Source organism: Chiloscyllium plagiosum, chromosome 22, assembly GCF_004010195.1.
Source record: "Chiloscyllium plagiosum isolate BGI_BamShark_2017 chromosome 22, ASM401019v2, whole genome shotgun sequence".
Lineage (NCBI taxonomy): Eukaryota > Metazoa > Chordata > Chondrichthyes > Orectolobiformes > Hemiscylliidae > Chiloscyllium > Chiloscyllium plagiosum.
Genome location: NC_057731.1, coordinates 9,674,886 through 9,698,580, shown reverse-complemented (window position 1 = coordinate 9,698,580; position 23,695 = coordinate 9,674,886). Strand labels below are relative to the sequence as shown.

The 23,695-nt window shown below is 38.3% G+C and overlaps 1 protein-coding gene across 2 annotated transcripts in view; it reads left to right on the top strand.

The window, feature by feature from the left end:
* pcdh15b (protocadherin-related 15b) overlaps positions 1-23,695 on the top strand; it is a 1,523,107-nt gene that overhangs the window by 1,251,586 nt on the left and 247,826 nt on the right. For both annotated transcript variants that reach the window (XM_043712368.1, XM_043712367.1), the window contains one exon: positions 1,585-1,890. In XM_043712368.1, coding sequence (XP_043568303.1) covers positions 1,585-1,890 — 306 coding nt within the window. The remainder of the gene's footprint in view (positions 1-1,584; positions 1,891-23,695) is intronic.

Genomic DNA, 23,695 nt, shown 5'->3' with positions numbered 1-23,695 from the left:
TATTTTGTTAAGCATTTAAATACAGTTATAGTTAAGCCAATTCTTTTATTTTTATTTTGGCTGTATTTTAACTGTTGTGTAAAGAGAGTGTTTTCCTAAAAGTCTATAATTTGACCAATTGAATTGCATCTGGAAGGCAACTTCTTACCTTACATTCAACATAAGAAAAAGTTAAGGTTTACTCTAACTTCTTAAAATATTTTGAGGGGGATGGTGTGGTCCATAACAAAAACTATAGATTGCAAATTAGAAACAACATGATGTAAATAACTTTATTTGGGCTTAAGAGGATTAAGGGATGCAGTCATCTTATGTACATGTTTAATATTTCATTGAATAATATTGTAGAGCTGTGAAGGTAGGTATTTGGATCGTCTGTCCTGATGTGCAATATGAAATGTATACAGTATTGGGAAATTAGGAAACTAAGATTGTGCTATTTGTGTTCAGTGAATTGTAGTACCTTGACATCATCTCAAGTATAGTCCAGTTTCCTGAAGCCCTCACACACAGGATCAGTGGGTATTTAATAGATTTTGCTCCTAATCCTTTTTATTTTCAAGGTGCATCTGCCAAGGTATCATTACACAATTTGTTACACAAAATATTTTAAGAAGTTAGAGTAAACCTTAACTTCAGCAAGACTGCAGAATGCCGATGAAATATTTCAATATCTGATATTTTTTTCTTCAGTTTTCTGTATGGTAACGCTTTGTTTCCTATCACGCTGACTTTGAAATGATTTGAAGGACGAGCTCCATGTGCAAAGGAATTTTTACACAAGAATCAAACTTTGCAGGGTTTTTTTCCTTCATTTCCAGCGCATTTTAAAGTACTGATTATTCTTCGAACAGAGCCATAAGATCTTTACACCAACTGAGAGAGCAGATACCTCTTGTTTGAGTTTCCATATTTTAGTTTTTTTCTGCTTTGATTACCCATGTTCAGGTCGCCTTTGAATTCATCCCTGTTGCAGCTTCATTCTGGCTATTTGTAATCCCAAATTTACAAAAGTGTATTGAGTAAAGATGCACACATACAAAGCGAATATAAGGACTAGCTCATTTATCACAATCAATGTGTGATGATGGTATTAATGACAATGAATTGATCATATCATAAAATAGCTGTAAAGGCAATATTGTAAGTGTTGCATTGGCACAGTACATTTGCTTGTTTAATATTGAAGCTGAGTTGCATTTTTGTTTTTGCAAGATATTTTTGGACATCCTCTGTTTAACCTTTAAGTGCTTTACAGTCTTTTCACCAAAACAAATGGCTCCTTTCCCTGCTCTGCAATCTTATTGAACAGGGAGGAAGATATGCTGAATGTGGCTTTTCATATCTTCTATTTTGCAAAATAGTACCTTTGACAAGTATAAGGATGTGATCCTGCTTTGAAAATGTTTTACATTCCTACTCTAACTTATCTGGATTCAAAATGTGAATAAGTATGAATTCTTTTACAATCAAGACCTTAAATACGATGCACTAAATGTCATATTGTCAAATACGTACAATACATTTTGAAACATTTTTACAAATCCGTGTCTATATTAACACACTTATATAATGTCTTCTCAGGCTACTGATCCAGATGCTGGTGTCAATGGACAAATTCGATACAGCTTGGCAAACTTCAATAACCTTTTCAGAATCACATCAAATGGTAGCATTTACACAATGACTTCCTTGGACCGAGAAACAGAAGACAAGTACAATCTACTTGTAGAGGCTTCAGACGGAGCAGTGGATCCTCGTCACTCAACCGTGACTGTACCAATCAGGGTTCTTGATGTTGATGACAACAGTCCTGTTTTCTCGCAATCAACCTATGTAGTTTCTGTACCAGAAAACAATGAAGCTGGAATGATTATTCTGCAATTACAGGTAAATAAAGCACAACTAATATTGGCTATGAATGCACCAAATTTGGAGTGAATAATGTGCAAATATGTTTGCATGAAAAGCATAAAGCTAGTTATGGCTAGTAATGTTTGTGGATGATTTCTATTGTAATTAAACAACCAATCAAAAGTGAAAATATAACAGATAGAGGAGAAAAAGTCACCTGTAACCCAGGATGCTTCTAAACCCAATCTTCTCTACTGCACTAAATGCATCCAGGTTTACTGGGATGTATTGTGATGTTGATGTTTGAGTAAGTTGATGATTGCGGTACTGGGCTGACTTGCTGAGATGAGCTATATTGATTGACCCTGTTATTCTATTTCAGTCAAGAGAGATAGCAATGTTAAGTTTCCGCCTCGGTTAACCAGACTCCAAGAGTACAAGCCCTGCATGGTTTTATTACTGATATTATTCAAGTTCAAGTGACTGTGTTCAGTCAGATTATTTTACTTGTCATGAACATAGTGCTAGGCTATGGCAACAGTATGGGAACAACATCTATCTTCATATCCCTTGATTCATCTCTGCTCTTCCTGCCAATTCTATCCACTGAGGCAACTTTAAATGGGACACAAGGTTTGTATTGCCTCTTCCATTGCCAGTGCATCACTTTCTGTACTGGTTGTCACACTCATTAAAAAAAAAATCATATATTGAAAGTTTATATCACATTTATGATGCCAGGAATGATTGCAACATATGCAGCAAAATCATAGAATCTCTATAATGTGAAAGCAGGCCATTTGGCCCATCGAATCCGTACTGACTCTGCAAACAGCATCCCACCCAGAGCCACCCTATCCTTGTAACCTTGCATACCCCATAGCTAATCCACTGAGTCTGCACATACCTGGACAGTATGGGCAATTTACCCTGGCCAATCCACCTAACCTGCTCATTTTGGACTGTAGGAGGAAACGGGAACACTCGGCAGAAACCCACGCAGACACAGGGAGAATGTGTAAACTCCACACAGACAGTCGCCCAAGGCTGGAATATAATCCAGATCCCTGGTGTAGTGAGGCAGCAATGCTAACCACTGAGCCACCATGCCAGCTGTTGGATTTTACTTTGAAATAGTTTCAATTCTAGGTCCTTTTCTGATTCATCCTTTGACTAGGAATTTCTGGTCAACACACGTTTGTGGTTACACTCCTAAATTCCACATTTCATATGCAGTTTCCATGATTCCAAGTATTTTCCTTCATGTATATAATTTGATGCCTTAGTTATCTCACAATAGTGCTGCATTGATTAACCTTTTAATAGGGAATTTTAATTGAGAAGCAGTAAACATTTAAGGCTTTGCCCAGGTTCATCTTCATGTGCATCAAAGTTCTTTCTTTTCCCTTTAACTTAAGGGACTTTTGCTGTCTTTTATGATGGATTCCCAGAGTGAAATTCATCAACAAAAAGCAATAATCTTCTGGCATTCACTATTTCAAAGTCTTTAGTGACTGTTTGGCATCTTAAATAAATGATGGATATTATCGCTGCAGTTTATATCTCATTGACTGCCTTTTATATAATTATTGCAGCACACAGCTTCTTGTACTGAAGAACAGCAGTAAAACTGTGGTTACAAGAGCTTAAACAGCATACCCAACACACAAATAACTCTTGACTCTAAAACAGTCAGTTTTAGTTTTGTGTGATTGGTCTGATTTGTTGTTATTCTTTATTTTCACCTTATTCTCTTTCCTTTCCAATGCTACATAATTCAGGTATCCCTTTAAGCTACTGCAGTCGATAATAAAGTTGGGAAATTACAAGATCAGATGTGAGGGCTAGACGTCGCTGTCAAAAACCCTGAGGATGAAATTTACTTTTCTCTTCTTGAGAGAGCAATCCTTCTAACGCTTCTGTTAAAATGTTGTTGGTTTAGAATCTATCAACTTTTAACTGTAATGCATCACTTCTTACCATTGCTTATCTTTAGTTTACATTTGGCAATTAATAAATTAAAATTTCTAGCACTTATACCATCCATGCTTAACATGGGCAGCCATTTATAGCTGGCAAATGGTGCCAGTGACTAGTGTCTGTGACCGGAGATGGGATGTGAGAGGTGCAAGTGATATTGATGTTCACAACTCATCATCAGTCTTCCAGGCAATGCTATTAAAATGTGTACTTCTCAGCAAATTTCTGAGATTGCTGCACTGCACCCTCTTTTCCTGTGGAATAGGCATAATTAGTGGAATCAATTTTAACAAATCATCTCATAGTTTTATTCAGTTCATAAGTGTGGGAAGGCAATGATTTATTATTGTTTGATGCAAAAGCTAGTAATTGAACAAATGTTCTGGGGACCCAGATGCAAATCCTGCCATGGTAGATGGTGGAATTGGAATTCAATGAAGAATGTGGAATTAAGGGTCCAATGATGACCATTGTTGGAAAATCTCATCTGCTTTTCATCCTTATACTTTTGCCCGAAATGTTAATTTTCCTGCTGTGCTTTTCCAGCACCACATTCTTGACTGCTTTTCATCCTTAGCTGATTTGGCCTACATGTGACTCCAGATCCTACAACACTATGGTTGACTCATAACTGCCCTCTGGACAATTAGGAATGGACAATAAATGCTGCGGTATACACATCCCATGAGTGACTTAAAGAGAACTTATAATTTAATTATGGATAACAAACATTTGCTTGAAAATGTTTTCCCATTACTTGCTATTGATTTGGTTTTTTTTTATTTATTCACAGGACATAGGAATCACTGGCCAGGCCAGTATTTATTGTCCACACCTAAATGCCCAGAGGGTAGTTGCCAATGAATCGCATTGCTGTGAGTCTGGATTCACATGAAGTCCAGACCAGGTAAGGATGGCATATTTCCCATCCAAAAGAACATTAGCAAACCAAAAGGGCTTTTCCTGACAAACAGCAATTGTTTTGTGGTCATCCAGAATATTATTGAATTAAAACTCCACAATCTGTGATGGCAAGATTTGAACCCAGGCCCCCTGAGTGTCTGGACAAATAGTTTGGTGATAATACTATTAAGTGTCCCTTGTAATGGGTAAATTATTTTAACATTGAGAGCAATTTAAGGTGGATACTATGGGCAGAATCTTTCCATTTTGGTCCCTAGTTGAACAGGATCAGCATTTTTGGTTGGGAATGTGATTCACTGAACAGAGCACACAGCTACCACTCTGTTGCAAAGCAAGCTAATTGTCATCCCACCATTTGGCTCCCAGACCAATTAGGCTGGCTGGGTGGCATGACGGCTCTGTCAAAGAAAGTGTTTAAAATGAGACAATCATACAATGGGTCCATTTGTTCAATGAGTTTGGATTGCAGCAATCACAAAAATGGACAGAAGACTGGAGACGTGAGTCTCTTCCTATTACCTGGAGGTCCTGCTGTGGGACCTGAGATGCTGTGTGAGCCTAAGCCTCCAAGTATTTGTGCTCAGCCATGTATTGAGAACATATACTTCACCTGAAGACTGTGCTTCCTTTTGGGAGTGGTTTCACCTCCTTCCCAATGGGAATCTCGGGGACCCTCTCATCTGCCATATGGAAGTTTATCAGTTGGGAGAGAAAGAGCTTACACTGTAGATTATATTGCTGCTGTTGCTGCTGGAACAGTTGGGGATGGTATAGTCTTTACCTGTGGCCCAAGGTAGAGATAATGTTAGAGCTAAATTTGCTGTACCCATTTTGTGGTGAAAGTTGACCATTGGCAATTATAGCTGAATTAGCCTTTCAAGAAGTTAGAATTCACTTGTGCCACCTCTGTTTGAGGGATGAAGTGCTTTGAGCAGCAATCTCTCATTGGCTATGGCTGGAGCTCCTCCAAAGTGGTCATAGGGCTTCCAACGTCTCAGTTTGATCAAAGAATCTCTTACTGTCAAGTCTAATGATGACCATGAAACTGTTGTAGATTGTCAGAAAATTCGTTTGGCTCGCTAATGTACTTTAGGGAAGGAAATTGTCATCCTTACCAGCTCTGGCCTACATGTGTCTCCAGACCCACAGAAATGTCATTGACTCTTAACTGCCCTCTGGGAAATTCAGAATGAGCAATAAATTATGTCCTAACCAGCAACACCCACATCCTGTGAATACATTTTTTTAAAATTGCCTCGGTATTCCGGATGAGTTGCAGTTGAAGTCCTCAATGCCGTCTCATAGGAAGAAAAGGTTATCTTCCTGAATGCCTTAAATGCCAGTGTTTCTGTGTCTCTAGTGTCACAGGCCATTAAGAGTAGATCATTTAGGAAAAATGGTGTAAGAAAAGCAAATGCAAGTGGTGTCCACTTGTTAACAAAGTGGATTCAGCATGTCCTCATTCTAGCAAAAATTCTCTTCTGCCAGATGGACAAATATATAATCATGAAGAAGCAAGTTAGATCATAGCACTCAGCTCTTGTTCACTTCAGAGTTCTCAGTGATGTCTGTATCATCCAATCTATGCATGTGCTGAAGCTAGAAGATCATTGACTTGTTTAAGTGGTGATGAACATCCATCTAACAGCAAGACATAACAAGGCTAAAGCTTCAAGAGTAGGAATATCAATCTCGCAGCCTTAATCTAATTTGAATGAAGAGAGGAATTCTAAATGCAGTTCACAGCATCCAGGAATGGATTCCAGAATGGTGGGATCAAATTAAGTCATCTGCACAAGATTCCTTTATCATAGAATCATAGAATTCCTACAGTATAGAAACAGGCCATTTGGCCCAACAAGTCCACACTGACCTCTGAAGACTAACTCACCAGACCCATTCCCCTATCCTATTACTCTACATTTACTGAGTAATGCACCTAACCCACACACCCCTGGACATTATGGGGTAATTTAGCATGGCCAATTCACCTAACCTGCACATCTTTGGACTGTGGGAGGAAACTGAAGCACCCAGAGGAAATCCACACAGACACAGGGAGAATGTGCAAACTCCACACAGACAGTCGCCCAAGGCTGCAATCAAACCCGGGTCACTGGCACTGTGAGGCAGCAGTGCTCACCACTGAGCTACCGTTCCTTGCCCAGATGATTGAGTTGGAGCATCATCAGCACCAGATCTGGTTCAGTGAAAATAAAGAAATGTATATCTTCTATAACAAAAAAAATGAGCAGCCTTCATTACTTGGCAACTTGAGTCAAAAGGACAGCATTCCAATAGCTGAAAGGTGATGCTCAAAGACACATCTGGATGACAAAAGACATGTTGGGAAGAGAAAGCATGAGAGTTTCAAAGTTAAGTTTGCCATCATGACATGGGAAGGGTGTTTAAAGCCACCAAGCCCATGGGCAAAAATCATCTCATAATGATGACAATGTCATCCCTCATTTTCAACAATTCCTAAGCAATGAATCCAGAGTTACAACTGATAATTCTCCAGCGTATCTGCCAGTACCCTGAAATGGAATCTATGAGTGAATTGCCAGCATTAGGAGACATGCAACAATCAAATGGATGAAAAACAACAAAACCTGTGTTCCACAACCTTAGTCCACTTGAGGTCTTTGAAGCTTCTTTGCTTAATTCAAGACTTTATGCACACATCCTATTGATTTGAGAGAAAAATACATTTATCCCTGATTTCAGGATGCAACAAGTGTAACCATTTTCACGAAGGGAAATAAATCATGTGTCGTTTATAACAGGGAAAATACTGACCTGCATTCTCCTAAATTGCCTTTTTGCTGTGGCTGAGGAAATCCTCTGAGGAAACAGAGTGTGACTTTAGACTTTCCAAAAGGAACCTGTGACATGGTCTTTTTGTTGCTACACAAATCCAAGACGAAGGTTGAGACCAGCACCAGAAACCATTCACTGCTTTATTTGACTCAGCCAAAGCATTCAACATTTGACTTTTTTAACTTTAGATTTAATTTAACTCTGTGAATTGTGCTACAAAGATTTGAATGTCCAAGAAATGTCTTCATAACTCTGCAACGGACTTGTGGGGGCTCTAAAACTTCAAAATCCAAACCAGAGTCAAGAAAAGCTGCATCATAGTCCCCAAACTATTTACAATCTATCTGACAGTGACTATTGACTTTATCAAAGACCATCTGCCTTCTCATGTAGGTATTAAATAACTCCTAAATGGAAATCTGTTTAACCTCAGTTAAAAATTCTTCAAAACTAAATTAACCATGTTAAAGATACACGGACTACGGTTCATGAATGACTGCAGTCATTGTCCACTCTAGAACAGATTTGCAAGCCACTCTTGAACCTAAATACTACATACAAGAAATTTGGCCTGTTACTGAATATTGCTAGAACAAACCTCCTATCAGCCTACACCTGATCACCCAAATATTACACCTGTTGAAGCAGAGACTCTGGATTATAGTGAGCACTTAGCACCCATCACTCTCAACAGTCTGCCACTAATGAAGAGATCTGACATCAGATGAGTTGGCAAAAGTGAGGACTGGAAACCAGAGTTTAGATCAGAGTGGTGCTGGAAAAGCACAGCAGGTCAGGCAGCATCCGAGGAGCAGGAAAATCAATGTTTTGGGCAAAAGCCTTTCTTCAGGAATAGAGGCAGGAAGCCTCCAGGGTGGAGAGATAAATGGGGAGGTTGGGGAGAAGCGGTGTAGAGGTCAGTGCACCAAACTACCATTGCACCCATTTTATCTGAGCTTCAGGGCAGAGGAATTGACCTGGGGGTTGCAGCGAGAGAGAGACTCACTGAGATTCTTGTGGAGAGAGGAGGAGAACTTCTTCAAGGAAGGCATCCTTGCAAGAGGATTCGCAGTAAGATTAAAATCAACTCGGCAAAAGTGAGGACTGCAGATGCTGGAAACAGGAGTTTTGTGCCACTTGGTCTTCCGCACCTGCTGCAGTGAGTGATGTGGTAGTATACAAAATGGTTATTATCTTAACACCCTCGTAGTGCAGTAAGACCTGGTCTGAGTAAAAGAAATACATGAGAGTACAAGAGAAATTCCATCAACAATGCCTCGGCCACATCCTCCATATTCATTAACAGAACTGTCAAACAAAATTCTATTTTCTGGATTAGTGGTGCTGGAAGAGCACAGCAGTTCAGGCAGCATCCAAGGAGCAGCGAAATCGACGTTTCGGGCAAAAGCCCTTCATCTATGTCCTTCTCAAGGCCAGCTCCATAAGTGTTCAGGCAAAACTGCAGCAATATCAATTACAGTAGAGCACATAACATTGCCAGAAGCCAAAAAGCATCAACCCACCTGTTTCTCAACTATCAAAGGGCCAACATATAGAGACAATGGAAAAACACTTGCAAAATTGTCATTGAGAAGTATCTTTGAAGGGAAATAATGCTGGCCAGTCGAGTGATATCCATATCCTGTGAAAGGATTAAAATTCTTATTCCTCTCTCCCCTCTGCATATTACTTTACCCGTTTATGTATGAATATTTATATTTGCTCATTCGTGTTATGCTGTAGCCTTTTCCTCTATTCCTAATTTGCCGCATTATATCTTTCCCTGTGGCTGGTGACGTATTGACTATGTCCAATAGTGTGAAGATCACTCTAATGCTCCTTATCGCTAAACAAGCTGTAACCATGCTGTCTCCCCAGTGGTACAATATTCTCCTTTATCATTACAGCAACACTACTTGCCTTTTTTTCCTTATTTTTCTAACCACCTTGTATTCAAGAATATTTAGTATCACTTTTGAGCCAATCTGTTATTAATAAGACATTTTCTCATGTAGCAATTTGTGCCTGCAGCTCATTAACCTTATTTCGCATACATTTTGTGTTAGCATAGATGGACTGTAAATCCAATTTAGAGCTTTTTGCATTATCTCTTACTCTGACTGCACCTTTTTTATCTAATGCTTTCTATTTCACTGACTCATTTGAATACCTTATATTTTGTTTTTAATATTGCTTCCTGGTTCTCATCCCAAAACATACCAGTAAACAGTTCTACAAGACTGTCAGTTCTGATTCTGTTTATACACAACCTTTTGGGCTTCGGTGATATCCACTTCTCCCAGTCCCAATGTCCCAAACTAAAGCTTCCTCTTGTGTACAGATTCTGTAATTATTTTTCTGTTCATCTGCTCAATTCTCCAATCCTTACATGCATTAGTGCATGGCATTACTAGTAATCCATCAATACCTATCTTTGAGACCCTGCTTGTTAGTCTTTTTTTTAGCTCCCTAAAATCTCTTTGTAGGACATTGTCCATCTTCCTACCTATGTTCTTGATACAAATCAGGGTTGCAACCATTGGCTGTTCACCATCCATCTCCCCTCTGAGAGCTTTACTGCTCCTCAGTGACATCCTGGAAGATGGCACCAGGAGGACAAAACACCATGTTGCAATCACATGTGCAACAACAGCAATGGCTGACTGTTCCCTTAGCTCCAGAAATCATACCATCATTGCCTTTCCCAGTCTTACTCCTGGCCCCTATGTAACTGAGTCACAAGTGGACCATGCCATGGACCTGGCTCTGGCTGCACTCCCCAGGGGATCTGTCACCTTTGCCAGTGTTCACTTGGCAAAGAACTGAACAATTGTTGGAGAATGAAATACACTGAAGGATCTATGGCATTACATGACTGACCTTGTTTGTTAGCTACCCAGCTTCTTAAGCTATAGTTTGACCACTTCTAAAATGTGCTGCCCATGAAATCTTAGTCTCTCAGATGCCCTGCATTGATACCAGTTACTGCTCCAGCTCCAAAACCTAAAGTTTGGGTTTCTTTGGAAGATGACACTTCATTCAAGAAGTGTAGCTGTTGGCACAGAAGTGCCCTGTCATAACTCTACTTATTGAACAGCTAACTAAATTAATGGAAATTAAATGTGAGGACTTCTAAAATTCTTCATGTGTGAACATGGACAAAACAATGTTAACCTGACCTCTGACCATAGAGGATATGACAGTCACATCACAACGTGCCACAGTGATTTACAACCATTCCACAGTGTCATACAACCATTCATCTTCATTAACAATTTTGTAATTTTTGCAGTAAACTCATCCTGAAACAAAGTTTTTTTTTTGTGACTTGAAGCAAGGACAGAGCAAAAAGTTTATGTTTTATACAGGATTCACAAAATAACAGATGGTTGGGATGATGTACAGATGTATATGAGTCCCTTGCTGGTTTTAGTTTTGTGTGCGCAAGAATAGTCCCAGTCTTAGTTAGTCTCATAATTTACATCAGGCCATCTGTTATTGTGTGTGAAATTTAGATTTTTGATTTCAACAGCTTATCATTTAATACCTCTGTGGCAGTTTTCTTGCAATAACTTCTTTCTGGCCGGTGAGTCTGAAATACATGTTTTTTTTTTAATTTTCATCAGAAGTTGTGTTTTACAGTCTCAGGCAAAGTTGCTTTATGTCACTTCTGGGACTCCATGCCATTATCATGCATGATCAGGTCAGTGTTAGCCCAGCCAGCTGCATATTCAAGGAGCGTCTACAATGCCTTGTGCAATTTTACCAAATAAAAATGCACTTGCGTGTTGTTACAACTGAGGCTAGAGGAGTGCACAGGTGCCCTAGTTTCATTACTCCAACAGTCACAATGTAAATTAAAAATATTTTTTTTCCCAGTTACCAAAGTGGCCACTTAAACACATCATCTTTAAAAAAAACAAGTGATCTGTCAACCACGTATTTTAATGAACATGGTTATTAGTGTATTATCAAAACTTATTCAATGAACATGTAATCGAAATAGGAGGTTGCAGAGCTCTGAAATGCAGAGTGATCTGGATGCACTAGTGTGTGAATCATAGAAGGTTAGCGTACAAGTGCACCAAGTAACCAGGAATGCCATTCGAATGCAAATTTAATTGCGAGGGGAATTGAATGTTGAATTAGAGAGGTAATGCTTCAGCTGTCCAGGGCATTGGTGATACTGCATGTAGAGTATTGTGTCACTGTGTTTACAAAAGGATGAGTTGGAAGTAGTTCACAAAATGTTTACTAGTTTAATACCTTTTATAACTAGTATTAAACTAGTACAAGTTTAATTCCTCAGTCCAGGAATGAGTAGACTGCCTTAAGAGAAAAGACTAGATCTGTATCCTCTGTATAAGATTTTAGAACAGTCAGAGGTGACTGAAATGAAATATATAAGATCCTGAGGGAACTTGACTAGGTGGACATTAAGAGAACGTTGCCTCTTGTTGGACAATCTAGTACCAGGGGTCATAGTTTTTAAAAAAATGATGCCTGTTTAAGACAGAGATGAGGGAACTTTTTTTCCCTCTGAGGTTTTTGAGCCTTTAGAATTTCCTTTCTAAAAAGGCAGTAGACACAGAGTCTGTAAATATTTTTAACGCAGAAGTAAATAGATCCTTGATTACCAAGGAAATGAAAAAAATCAGGGATATATAGGAATGTAGAGTTAAGGTTAAAATCAAATAGTCATAGAGTTACATAGCATGGAAACTGACCAACCTGTCTGTGCTGACCAGATATCCTAAATTAATCTAGTCCCATTTGCCAACATTTGGCCCATATCTCTCTAAATCCTTCCTATTCATGTACCCATTCAGATCCCTTAAAAATGTTGTAATTGTACCAGCCTCTACCAATTCCTCAGGAAACTCATTCCATGCACGCACCACCTTCTGCATGAAAAAAAATGCCCTTTAGGCCCCCATCACCTTAAAACTATGCCCTCTAGTTTTGGACTCACCTACACTGGGGAGAAAGACCTTGTCTATTTACCTATTCATGCTCCCCATAACTCTATAACCCTTAGCTCAGCCTGACACTCCAGGGGAAAAAAAAGCCCAGCCTATTCAGCATCTCCCTATAGCTCAAATCCTCCAAGCCTGGTAACAACCTTGTAAATCTTTCCTGAACTCCTTCAAATTTAACAATCATGATCAGCCATGATCTTATTGAATGATGAAGCAGGCTCGAAAGGCCAAGTGGCAGACTCTTGTTCCTTGTTCATACACAATAATTGGTTTACATACACAGTCTGTAAGATAGAAATACAAATGCTTATCTCTCCAAGTATCCCTGAAACACACAAAACACACACACGTAGATTCTCCAGGAAGGAAAGACAGAAATAGATTTATCTGCAAATTAAATTTCTGAAAAACAAAACACATTTTACCAATTGATTATTCTTAAAGATAAAAGAATAAAGCACTAGATGTACCAAAGTCTGTTACACTGATGTTCTGGCATTTGTTGTTAAGAAACTAATCATGGAATATTGTCTCTGAACCCTTGCAGATGCAACTTTCTCTGGAAATACATTCTTAAGATTGTTCAATCACTCTTTCAAAAGAGGCATTAGGTTTCAAAATGAACTAAGTAAGAACCTTTTTATTTTCATAAATCACAGAGATCAGCTCCGTAGCTCATTCTTAGAAGATATCTTTCTAACTTAATCAGACAAAAACATATACCTTCCCCATACAGTGACTGATCAAATCACAGTCCTAGCTGAGATCTATGGGAAAGCTTGCATTTATTGTGATTTACAAGAAACATTGTTTGAATACAACATCTCCAATGTCCATAGTGAATTTTCAGTAACCTATCCTAAATAAATCACTGCAGATATTTCCACAAAGCTTTAAATAAATCATAATCATTCAAAACGTAAGTCCTGTCACAGCAGTATTAAATGTAAAATGTATTCATGTAGAGTATAAATGAGCTACATTTGTTTTAAGTTTAAATCTACTCCTCTTTAAAATTGGCAAATGGAAAGATTTGTTTACTGTTGGCTTCTTGAAGTCTCTTATACTATTTGAAAAAAGAAAATAAATCATTATTTTGCATTTCTATAGTATGTTTAACATTGACTGGTCAACTCAAAACCAGTTCAGAAGCAGTAAAATATATGGTAAGCAGTGTCATTGTTCTGTAAGCTAACAAAACAGCCAAAACAAGGCCCCAAAATAACATAAAAGGTTAGCTAATATGTTTCTTGTGGTGCTGATTAAATGTTAAACTGTAGCACTCTATGCAAATGCCACTGCTCTTTTTCAAATTTTGTGATATGATATTTTACAACCACCTGGAGCTGAACATACCATCTCAAAGATAAAGGCCTGGATTTTACTCTCATAATAACAGTAATGGTCTTACTGCTGTCCAATATTGAATAAAATTAACAGCAAATTATGGTGATCATACATGCGCAATAAACCATGATATTATAGAAGGTGTCTTTTGGGATACAATGGTCCTACACAGCGAGTATTCATAGAATCTACATGGAACCCATTATTAAAATTCATCCTGCGCTGTGTACTTCTGCTTATTTGATATTCCAAGGGAGCAGTGCATCAGTGTCAGGCAGCAAATGATTAGTGCAGAAGCTTTGAATCCAGCAAAGCCTCTCAGTACCTGGCACAATGTTCCCTACAGACCTTTGCAACTTGAAGCAACAAATAAAAGCACCAGCAGTTGTGGGAGTGAAGCAGAAACCAGAGGAAATGCGCCAGCAACTAAGCGGCAAGAACCTTCCTCAACAGCAAACTGAAAAAAAAAACAAAGAATTGTAGAGGCTGGAAATCAGAAACAAAATCACAAATTGCGGGAAAAACTCAGCAGATTTGGCAGCATCGGTGTAGAGAAATCAAAGTTAATGTTTGGGATCCATTTTCAGAACTGATTGAAGCTTGGAAACATTTGACATTTGTGTGAGAGAAGGGGTGGTGTGGAGGGAGGGGGAAGGAGTAAATGATAGGTAGAGATGGACCCAAAAAGAGAAAAACAGTTGGCCAAACAAAGGAATAGCTGACCTTCACCCATTTGTCTACCCAACTTCTGACATTCTCACACATGCAATGAAGCAATGACATCCAGCCACTGCTGGTTAGAGAGAGCCTATGTTCCGATATAGTATGCTAGGACAGTCTTTGCTAGTAGGAGAAGCAGAATAAGACAGGAAGTTGTGAGATCTTGCTGTAGCCACATAAATGATTCCCGTTTGACACAGCAGATAAAGTTAGGACTGAGTGTGCACAGTTTTGCTGGCATAATAAGTCATAATTACTTCCAAGCTACCCCATTGCCCTGAAAACTTCATTTTGCAAGTCTGGTATCTTATCCCTTCATAAGGTAGATTTTATGACCAGAATAGATTTTTGAAAAACGTTATCAAATACCTGCTTATCTACTGACCTTCCCTTTAGTCTACTTTTCCACCCAAAGAGAAAACTTTTTCTTTATACTTATGTGATTGGCCTTATTTAATTTCAGGACACTGCTTTGAGACAGAGTTGCCCTCCCTCAACTGAAATTGAAATTTTACCTCAATGTGATCACTATCCTGGAGAGAATCCTGGACTATGAGATTTCTTCTTACTCCTTCCTCATTTCTTATTAGCTCTAAAATAATCTATTCCCTGGCAAGTTCTGCAATAAGAAACATTCCCCATTTTACTTTGTCTTCTATGTTAACTTGCCCATCTAATTTCTCCAATCAATGTGCAGTTTCGAGTCAGTCATGACTTTTGTAGTCCCCTCCTACATGTTTAATTATTTCCTGACTTAATACATTGTCTGACAGTGAGTAATTTCTTGGGAGCATCTAGACAGCTCCCTCCTGTGAGTTCATTCTCTTGCTTTTCTTTATATCCACCCAAACTTCTGACACGCGTTTGTTGTGCAGAGTAGTAGAAATACAGATTACTATGTTGTTAGAATCAGAGAGAATGGAAAATTTGAAAGCATCTGCTCAAAAGGCAGCTATCAAACATGGGGCTTCTTCTTGGATTGCTTGGACAGCACAGTGGCTCAGTGGTTAGCACTGCTGCCTTACAATACCAGGGATCTGGGTTCAATTCCACCCTCTAGCAACTGTCTGTGTGGAGTTTACACATTCTCCCCATATCTGTGTAGCATTCCTCCCACAGTCCAAAGATGTGCAGATTAGGTGGATTGACCAGGATAAATTGCCCATAGTGTCCAGGGATGTGCAGGCTAGGTGGACTATCCATAGGAAATGCAGGAACGAGGTGGGTCTGGGTTGGATGCTCTTCAGAGGGTCAGTGTGGACTTGATTGACCTGCATCCACACTATGGGGATTCTATGCTGCAAGACAGGGAGAGAAAATTGCGTGCAGATAGAGGAAGCACAGTAGAAGTCTAAACTATTTAGACAGAACCTCTGCAGTAGCAGGAAAAGAAACAAGTCACTTTAATCAATCAATCATAATTACAAAATCTCACCATTCCACACAGTGTAATAACCAGAAATTGGCTTGATTCCCCAGACCTTGGTAAAATTAAAAGCTCGAACGAGGCATGAAGAGCTTTGAGTAGATATTTGACAAGAAAGTCAAGGGTCATGAAAGATTGACAGGCAAGGAGTCAAGGGCACAATCAGCAGATTCACTTTCAGTCACAAAGTCTTATCAAACTGTGGAGCATACTCACTGGACTCATTGGCCAAATCCTCCCACTATTTTTTCTGTTCTCTTATATCAGTGAAAAGGATGAACCACCCATGTAAACGAGGGTGATCAAGGAGAGCATCCAATCAAAAACTAAGGCATACAAAACAACAAAACTTTGTGGTAGGCCAGTGGCAGATAACTAAAGAACTAGTGAAGAGGGAAAAAATCGATTATGAAAATCAATTGGCCAGAAATAAAAAGAGCAAACAGCAAGAGCTTCTAAGCATATATATTTTTAAAAAGAGAATAGCTAAAGTAAGTGTAAGGCCTCAGGATGCAACCAAGGAATTGATAATAGCAGACAGAGAAATGGCAGATGAAAATGTGTTGCTGGAAAAGCGCAGCAGGTCAGGCAACATCCAAGGAGCAGGAGAACCGACGTTTCGGGCATGAGCCCTTCTTCAGGAGAAGGGCTCATGCCCGAAACGTCGATTCTCCTGCTCCTTGGATGCTGCCTGACCTGCTGCGCTTTTCCAGCAACACATTTTCAGCTCTGATCTCCAGCATCTGCAGTCCTCACTTTCTCCCGACAAAGAAATGGCAGATGATTTAAGTCAATATTTTGCATTACAGCGGAGACGTCATAAATATCTCAAACATAACATATAAGCAAGATGCTAATGAGCGGAAACTAACAGTTTCTGAAATGAGGGATAAAATATTTAACAAACTAATAGGATAAAAGACAAACAAGTCACCAAGACCAGTAGGCCAGCATCCAGAGACTTTAAAGAAAGTCACTGCAGAGATCGTGGAGGTTTTTGTCAAAGTACTCACTTGATTCCAGGAAAGATCCAGTGGACTGGCAAACTACTAATAAGATGCTGTGTTTAAGAAGGAAGGGAGATGACAAACAAGAAACTGTCGGGCAGTTTAGGGCATTTTGTGATGAGGACATAAGGAATCTGCAAGAGGCTATATATTGGTTGAGTAATTCAACAAAAAACTTGTCAGATCAAGCTTTGTAGGTCATGCAATTTATTAGAAAGAATCAAAGGCAGAGTTTTATCTAAATGGAGAGAGACTCAAAATAATGCACAAAACACACAATGCTAACGTACAGGTGCAGCGAGTAATTAAGAAGGCAAATGGAACTTTGACACTTTTTGCTAGAGGTTTGAGTTTAAGAATAAGGAAGTCTTTTTACAATTTTACAGCATGTTGGAGACTGTACCTGGAGTATTGTGTACAGTTTTGGCCCCTGTAATAAAGAAAGGATATATTGATACTGAAGGCTGTTCAAAAAAGTTTCACTTGGCTCATTGCTGGGGTAAAGCGGTTGACTTATCAAGAAAGGCTATGTAAATTTATTGTTCATGAGAGTTTAGAAGAATGAAGGATGATGTTCTTGAAACATACAAGTTTCTGAGAGCTCATGACAGGGTAGATCTGAAAAGATGTTTTCACGAGTGAACAAATCTCTAACTAGTTACAAAACAAGGGTCACTCAATTAAAACAAAGATACAAAGGAATTCCCAGAGTGTAAGTAAATGTATGGGATTTTCTACCCCTGCGATGATAAAATGTGGAGCTAGAAAAAGCACAGCAGGTCAAGCAGCTTCAGAGGAGCAGGAAAGTCAACGTTTTGGGCAGGACCCTTCATCAGGACACTACCCCAGAGAGTTGTGGAGTTTACATCACAAATGTATTTAAAGTGGTATTCACAGATGTTTGCAATATTAGAGAGTTGATAACTATGCTGAGCTGGTATTAAAGATAGAACAGAAATGACAAGTCATTTCTTCAGCCAGAGAGTGGTGGGCCTGTGGAATTCATTGGCACGAAGAGCAGTGGAGGCCGGGACATTAAATGTCTTCAAGGCAGAGATTGATAAATTCTTGATCTTGCAAGGAATTAAGGGCTACGGGGAGAGTGCGGGTAAATGGAGTTGAAATGCCCATCAGCCATGATTAAATGGCAAAATGGACTTGATGGGCCAAATGGCCTTCCATCCACTCCTATCTCTTATGGTCTTATGGTCTTATGAGTTAACATTTCAGGGAGATCAGCTATAGTCTTGTTAAATGAGCAGGCAGGATTGAGAGGCTAAATGGCTTACTTCTGATTCCGCTTCTTATATTCTCATGTAGAATTACTTGACCTGGAAATCCCATGGAGGGAAACCACTTGTGCAGCTGAATAAATGTTTAGCTGAGCATGTTTGACAGGGGGTTATAACAGGTTGCAGAGGCAGATTATGCACTACATCTGAATTGAATATTGAGTGATGACATAACCAACCCACATGCTAACCTGTACTTTGCTCCTCTCTAAGAGTGGAATGCCAAACAGCCATATGTGACTGGAAGTGAATCTGCTGAAATTTTCAGCCTTTCCAGCTTTCATATTGCCAACACCGACTGCCTTCTGAAATCCAAGTTTGCAGTCACAATTTCTCCCAAGTTTTAATTCCCTTGAAGTCTGTTGATGCACTGTTTTACACTATTGCACAGTCAAAATATGCCTTATTGAGTGCAGTGTAGTTGACTACACAATATGAGATTGCAATCAATTTTATTATTTCAGCACAGATCTTCTGCTAGAAATGTATCAATGCTGACTGTTAAAAGATTGAAACATATTTCTTCTAAACATGGTCATAATATACCTTTATATTATAGAATATATTTTCCAATGATATATTTTTATGCTCAAGAAAGGCTGGTAATACAATTGACGAACAATGGAATGCCCTTTCCACTTTTGTCGACCAGTGCAAAATCATTTATGTAGATCACATGAAGCAGCATGAAACATAAAGTCCATTGTTTCAAAAAGTGCTAAACTTAAGAATTCAGATCTGTTGCAGAAATGCAAATTTTCTACTACGTGTCTCAGCCAACAAGAAGAGGGTTTATCTCTAAATACATTTTTAAAGTATCCAACTAATAGTAATAGTTGACTGAAGAAATATTTATTGTTTCCTGATGTGTGCCCATTTTTAACCTTTTGTCGACTTACAGAATTCACAAATTGCCATTGAGTCCTCAGTAAAAAAATGCATTAACATTTGCCCAAAAAAGTTCAAATTTCTTATGCAAAAAAATTTTTCCAAATCACCACAATGCATGACTCCTACAATTTTCTGAACAACAAAACAACCAATTTTGTTTGTATCAAAAAAATGTAATTGAAGGGTTAAATCTTTGCCAGTGCTTCTTGATTCTTTTCGGATTTGTAACTGTTTTTTCATTAAACATCTGTCTCACCGTAGCTTTTGACGTGTATTGATCGCTTCCTCACTGTTATAAAACTCCTGTGGCCTTTCCAATCGATGGAATTAAAACAATGTTATTTTGTGGCTTTGTGGAACCTACAACGTGATGTTATTTCTGATAAGTTTACATCAACAAATTATTGAAAGGAAACCTTTCTTATCAAATGAGTATGGTTAAATCACAGTCCGCATTAAATGTAAATCAAAAAGTACAAACTAAGATAATCAAATGCCAAATGTTTGTAAGAGGGCTTATCTTAATTGTTGAGAGGGCTGTCAACTTAAGCAAAACCCAAACTGCTACTTGTTGATGTAGTGCTGAGGGAGTGCTGCCTTGTTGGAAGTACTGTACATCAGATGAGAATAAAACCAATATCTTGTCTGATTATTTTGATGATTCAGTGTTTTAAAAGATTGCATGACATTCTACAAAGAAGAGCAGGGAGTTTACTTCGCATTCTGGCCAACATTCCTCTCTCAACCAATACCGCTCAATGAAAAATAGATTAATTTGTTCCTCGTCTCATTTCCTGCCTGTGAGACCTTGCTATGTTCAAGTTGTTTGCCTACAAAACAAGCACAATTACATTTTTGAAGCTTTTAATTGGATTTCATGCTTTTCAACGCCCAGAGGACAGATAAGATTCTACAATAAATCTTTAATGGAATAGTCTCTCCATGGGGATCAGTTATGCACTGGTTGTATTCTAGTTGTATTCTAATTATTAGTTCTCTCTTTCTTACAGAATTGCACAGTATAATACTTTAATGTTTGCATTATAAGAATATACTGTGGATTTTATATGATGGAGTGTGCTAGTTTAACAACAGTTAATGACCACAAACTTTGGCTACCTATGGACGAGAAGATGATGAAAATGCAGAGGGACTGCTCCCAATGCTGTAACCCATGTGACTGCCATGTTTGAGTGTTTAATAGTGTGAGCCCCTTGTGCATGCATCAGAAGCACACAAACATTTCCAATTCTGAACTGGCATCTTACCTGCAGCTTTCGATCTTGTAGCTCCTATTCTGTCATATATTCTTTAATGGGATATGGGCATCACTGGCAATGTTAGTGTTTATTGCCCCATCCCTAATTGCCCCTTGAACCGAGGTCTTGCTCAGCAAAGAGCTGTTAAGAGTTAACAACATTGCTGTGGGTCAGGAGTCAGGTAGTCCAGACCAGGTAAGGATGGCAGATTTCCTTCTCTAAAGGGACATGAATGAACCAGGTGGGTTTTTAACAACAATCAACAATGGTTTCATGGTCACATTAAACTTAGTTCCAGGTTTTTATTGGATTCAATTTCTGCCATCTGCCATGGTGGGATTTAAACTTATAGCCATAGGACATTGATTGGGTGGATGGATTAATAATCTGGCCACAATACTACTTGTCAAGCACCTTCCCATTTGGATTAGAATATTATTTTGACCCACTACATTTAACAGTGACAATTATATTTTAATGATGAATATTTGTATATTCTTAACTTTTGTTGCACTTATGTTTTTTTTTGAGTTCAAATAGAAATGGGCAAGGTATTTTAATAAAGTGTACTACATAAGATCTGTCTTTCAGCAGTCTGCTGATTGTCAAAGAACAAGTTCTGATTTTGCGTTGAATGGCTACATGGACTATTTTATTAAATTCCTTATTCAGTTTAAGATGATTAGATTAAAATTGTTTAAAGTGGAGGATACAGAAACAAGATATGAATGTGCCAACATTAATTTCCTTTATACACCAACAAAATTGTAAAAATGTTGTAGAGTGTAAATTCTAACTCTCTCCACAGCCATGTGTCATAATTCCCAGTGGATTCTTATGTATACGCAATTTGAATAGAATATTATTGCAGCAACCTGGTAACTTAATTTCCCTCAAGAATTATTGCCAACTTATCAAAAGACATTATAAATTGGTTTGGAAGATCTTCAACAAAAAAAAAAACTAATGTTAATGCATTTAAAACAAAACTGTTCCCCTGTGCAACAAACAGTAACGGAGCCAAAGGAGAATTCCTGCACAGAGGTTATTGAGTGCTAAAAACAATCTTTGACCTAATCAATCATAATAGTATGATACAAAATCAAAGTAATCATAAGATTCACCCAACTTAATCTGATGGGTCACGACATTCCTGTTATAGCATGCAAAGATAATCGATGCCTTTATTGCCTGCACACTGCTTTGGGATATCCTAAGATCACAAAAGACACTATATAAATGCAAGGCTTTCCTCCTTTTAAAACAGCTTTCAGATGGAGTAAGAAATGCATTGTATCCTCACAATGTACCAAATTAAGTTTCTAATGAACAACTGCCAAGTGACTGCACTTGGAAAGAGCTAAAGAAAGTGAATCACAAAATGGGGTTTCCAGTAGAACCCCTCCTGAAAATCTTAATTGCTGTTGTCTATTTGAATTATACAATTCACTCATGTATGTTTCTTGGGTTATCCGAGTTGAATGTAACTGTGGTGATGTATCTTATGGATATGTAGAGGTCTTGAAGTTGCTAGCATACTGGACAGCTGGACTGGTTCTACAGGGATGCTTACAGAACCAGAAAAGGAATATGGCAGAATACTGACTGAAAGACACACTTTCAAGCAAAGATTATGCACCCAATTTTAATCTATTCAAAACTCACCAGTTTGTGGTGTTAAAATTGGGTCCAATATACCTAGATCGTTTATCATGTAATATGCTCTTCACATATTAAGCGTGAGATCATAAGGAGAAAGTGAATTTCAGCACTCAGTAAATAATGTCACTTACAATGCTGCTAAAAATCTTTGACCTAAGCAATCATAATATTGCAATACATAAACAAAATAATTATCTCACTCACCTTAATAGAGCAATGTTCCTCAACTGAGTTTATGTCTCAGCCCCCTCCTCTCCCTCCACATTCCTGATGAAGGGCTTATGCCCAAAACATCAACTCTCCTGTTCCTGTGATGCTGCCTGACCTGCTGTGCTTTGCGAATGCCACACTTTTTGGCTCTAATCATCTTAAACTGAATAAGGAATTTAATAAAATAGTCCATGTAGCCATTCAACGCAAAATCAGAACTTGTTCTTTGACAATCAGCAGACTGCTGAAAGACAGATCTTATGTAGTACACTTTATTAAAATACCTTGCCCATTTCTATATGAACTCAAAAAATAAAAACATAAGTGCAACAAAAGTTCACAGCCCTCACTTTTTCCAATGTTCTTGTACTACCCGTGGTCTTCTGAGATTTAGTGCTGGAGGCACAGATTAGAGTTGTCTCTAATGGGATGAATGAGTAAACTGAGGAATTAGGCTGAGTAAATTTAAACTTTGATTCATTACTGGAACATCTGCATAAAGGACAATTTCCCAATCCACCTAAACCAAAACAGCTGGAACTACACACAACATTTCTGCCAAGTGCGGAGTCAGTGGCACGAAAATTGTAAACCTGCCTCAAACACAAGAGACCTACTTCGATACCTTAAACCCAACTAACATATCGTCCTGTAAAGCATGTTTGGCATCATCTTCTATAATTTATTCTCAAAGCAAAATAATAAGCTTGATGTCAGCAATGTGTTTTGCTTCTGTGAGGTTTTCCCTTGTGAGATTTGCACAACATCAGTGTTTATTACAAATTTCATAATCTTGATACTCAATATGAGATAAGAATTGTAAAATGGAGAAGCAGTTATGCTTTAAGCATGTTTTTCTCTCAAATTACAAAAATGTCATCAAGCTTGATTAAATTAAATGTCAAATATGCTGCTTTGCATCATTACTTTAACATAATCTCATTTAATATTTCCCAAATATTAAAATATATGAAAGGGAAATAATGGCCATTGATGGATGCAGTGGTGCTTTTTAATATAGATTAGTGCTGAAGTGGAATTTACAATCCCAATATCAACAATCACCCTTAAGTCAAAATGAGCTTCGAGATTAAAGAACCTCCGGTCAGAAGAACTTTGCTATTCTAATTAATCAGTTCACAATGTGAAGTATGTTTATAGTGGTATTTCCCTGATACGTTCAAGTTTGTTTCTTGGCAATAATACATGGTATATTGTTGTTCTGTTGGAATCTTGTGAGTAGTTACGTATTAATATCAAATAAGATGAGAGCAATTTAGTAGACAACTTACAGAGCTCCTTTTCAATTGTTCATTTTTATTAA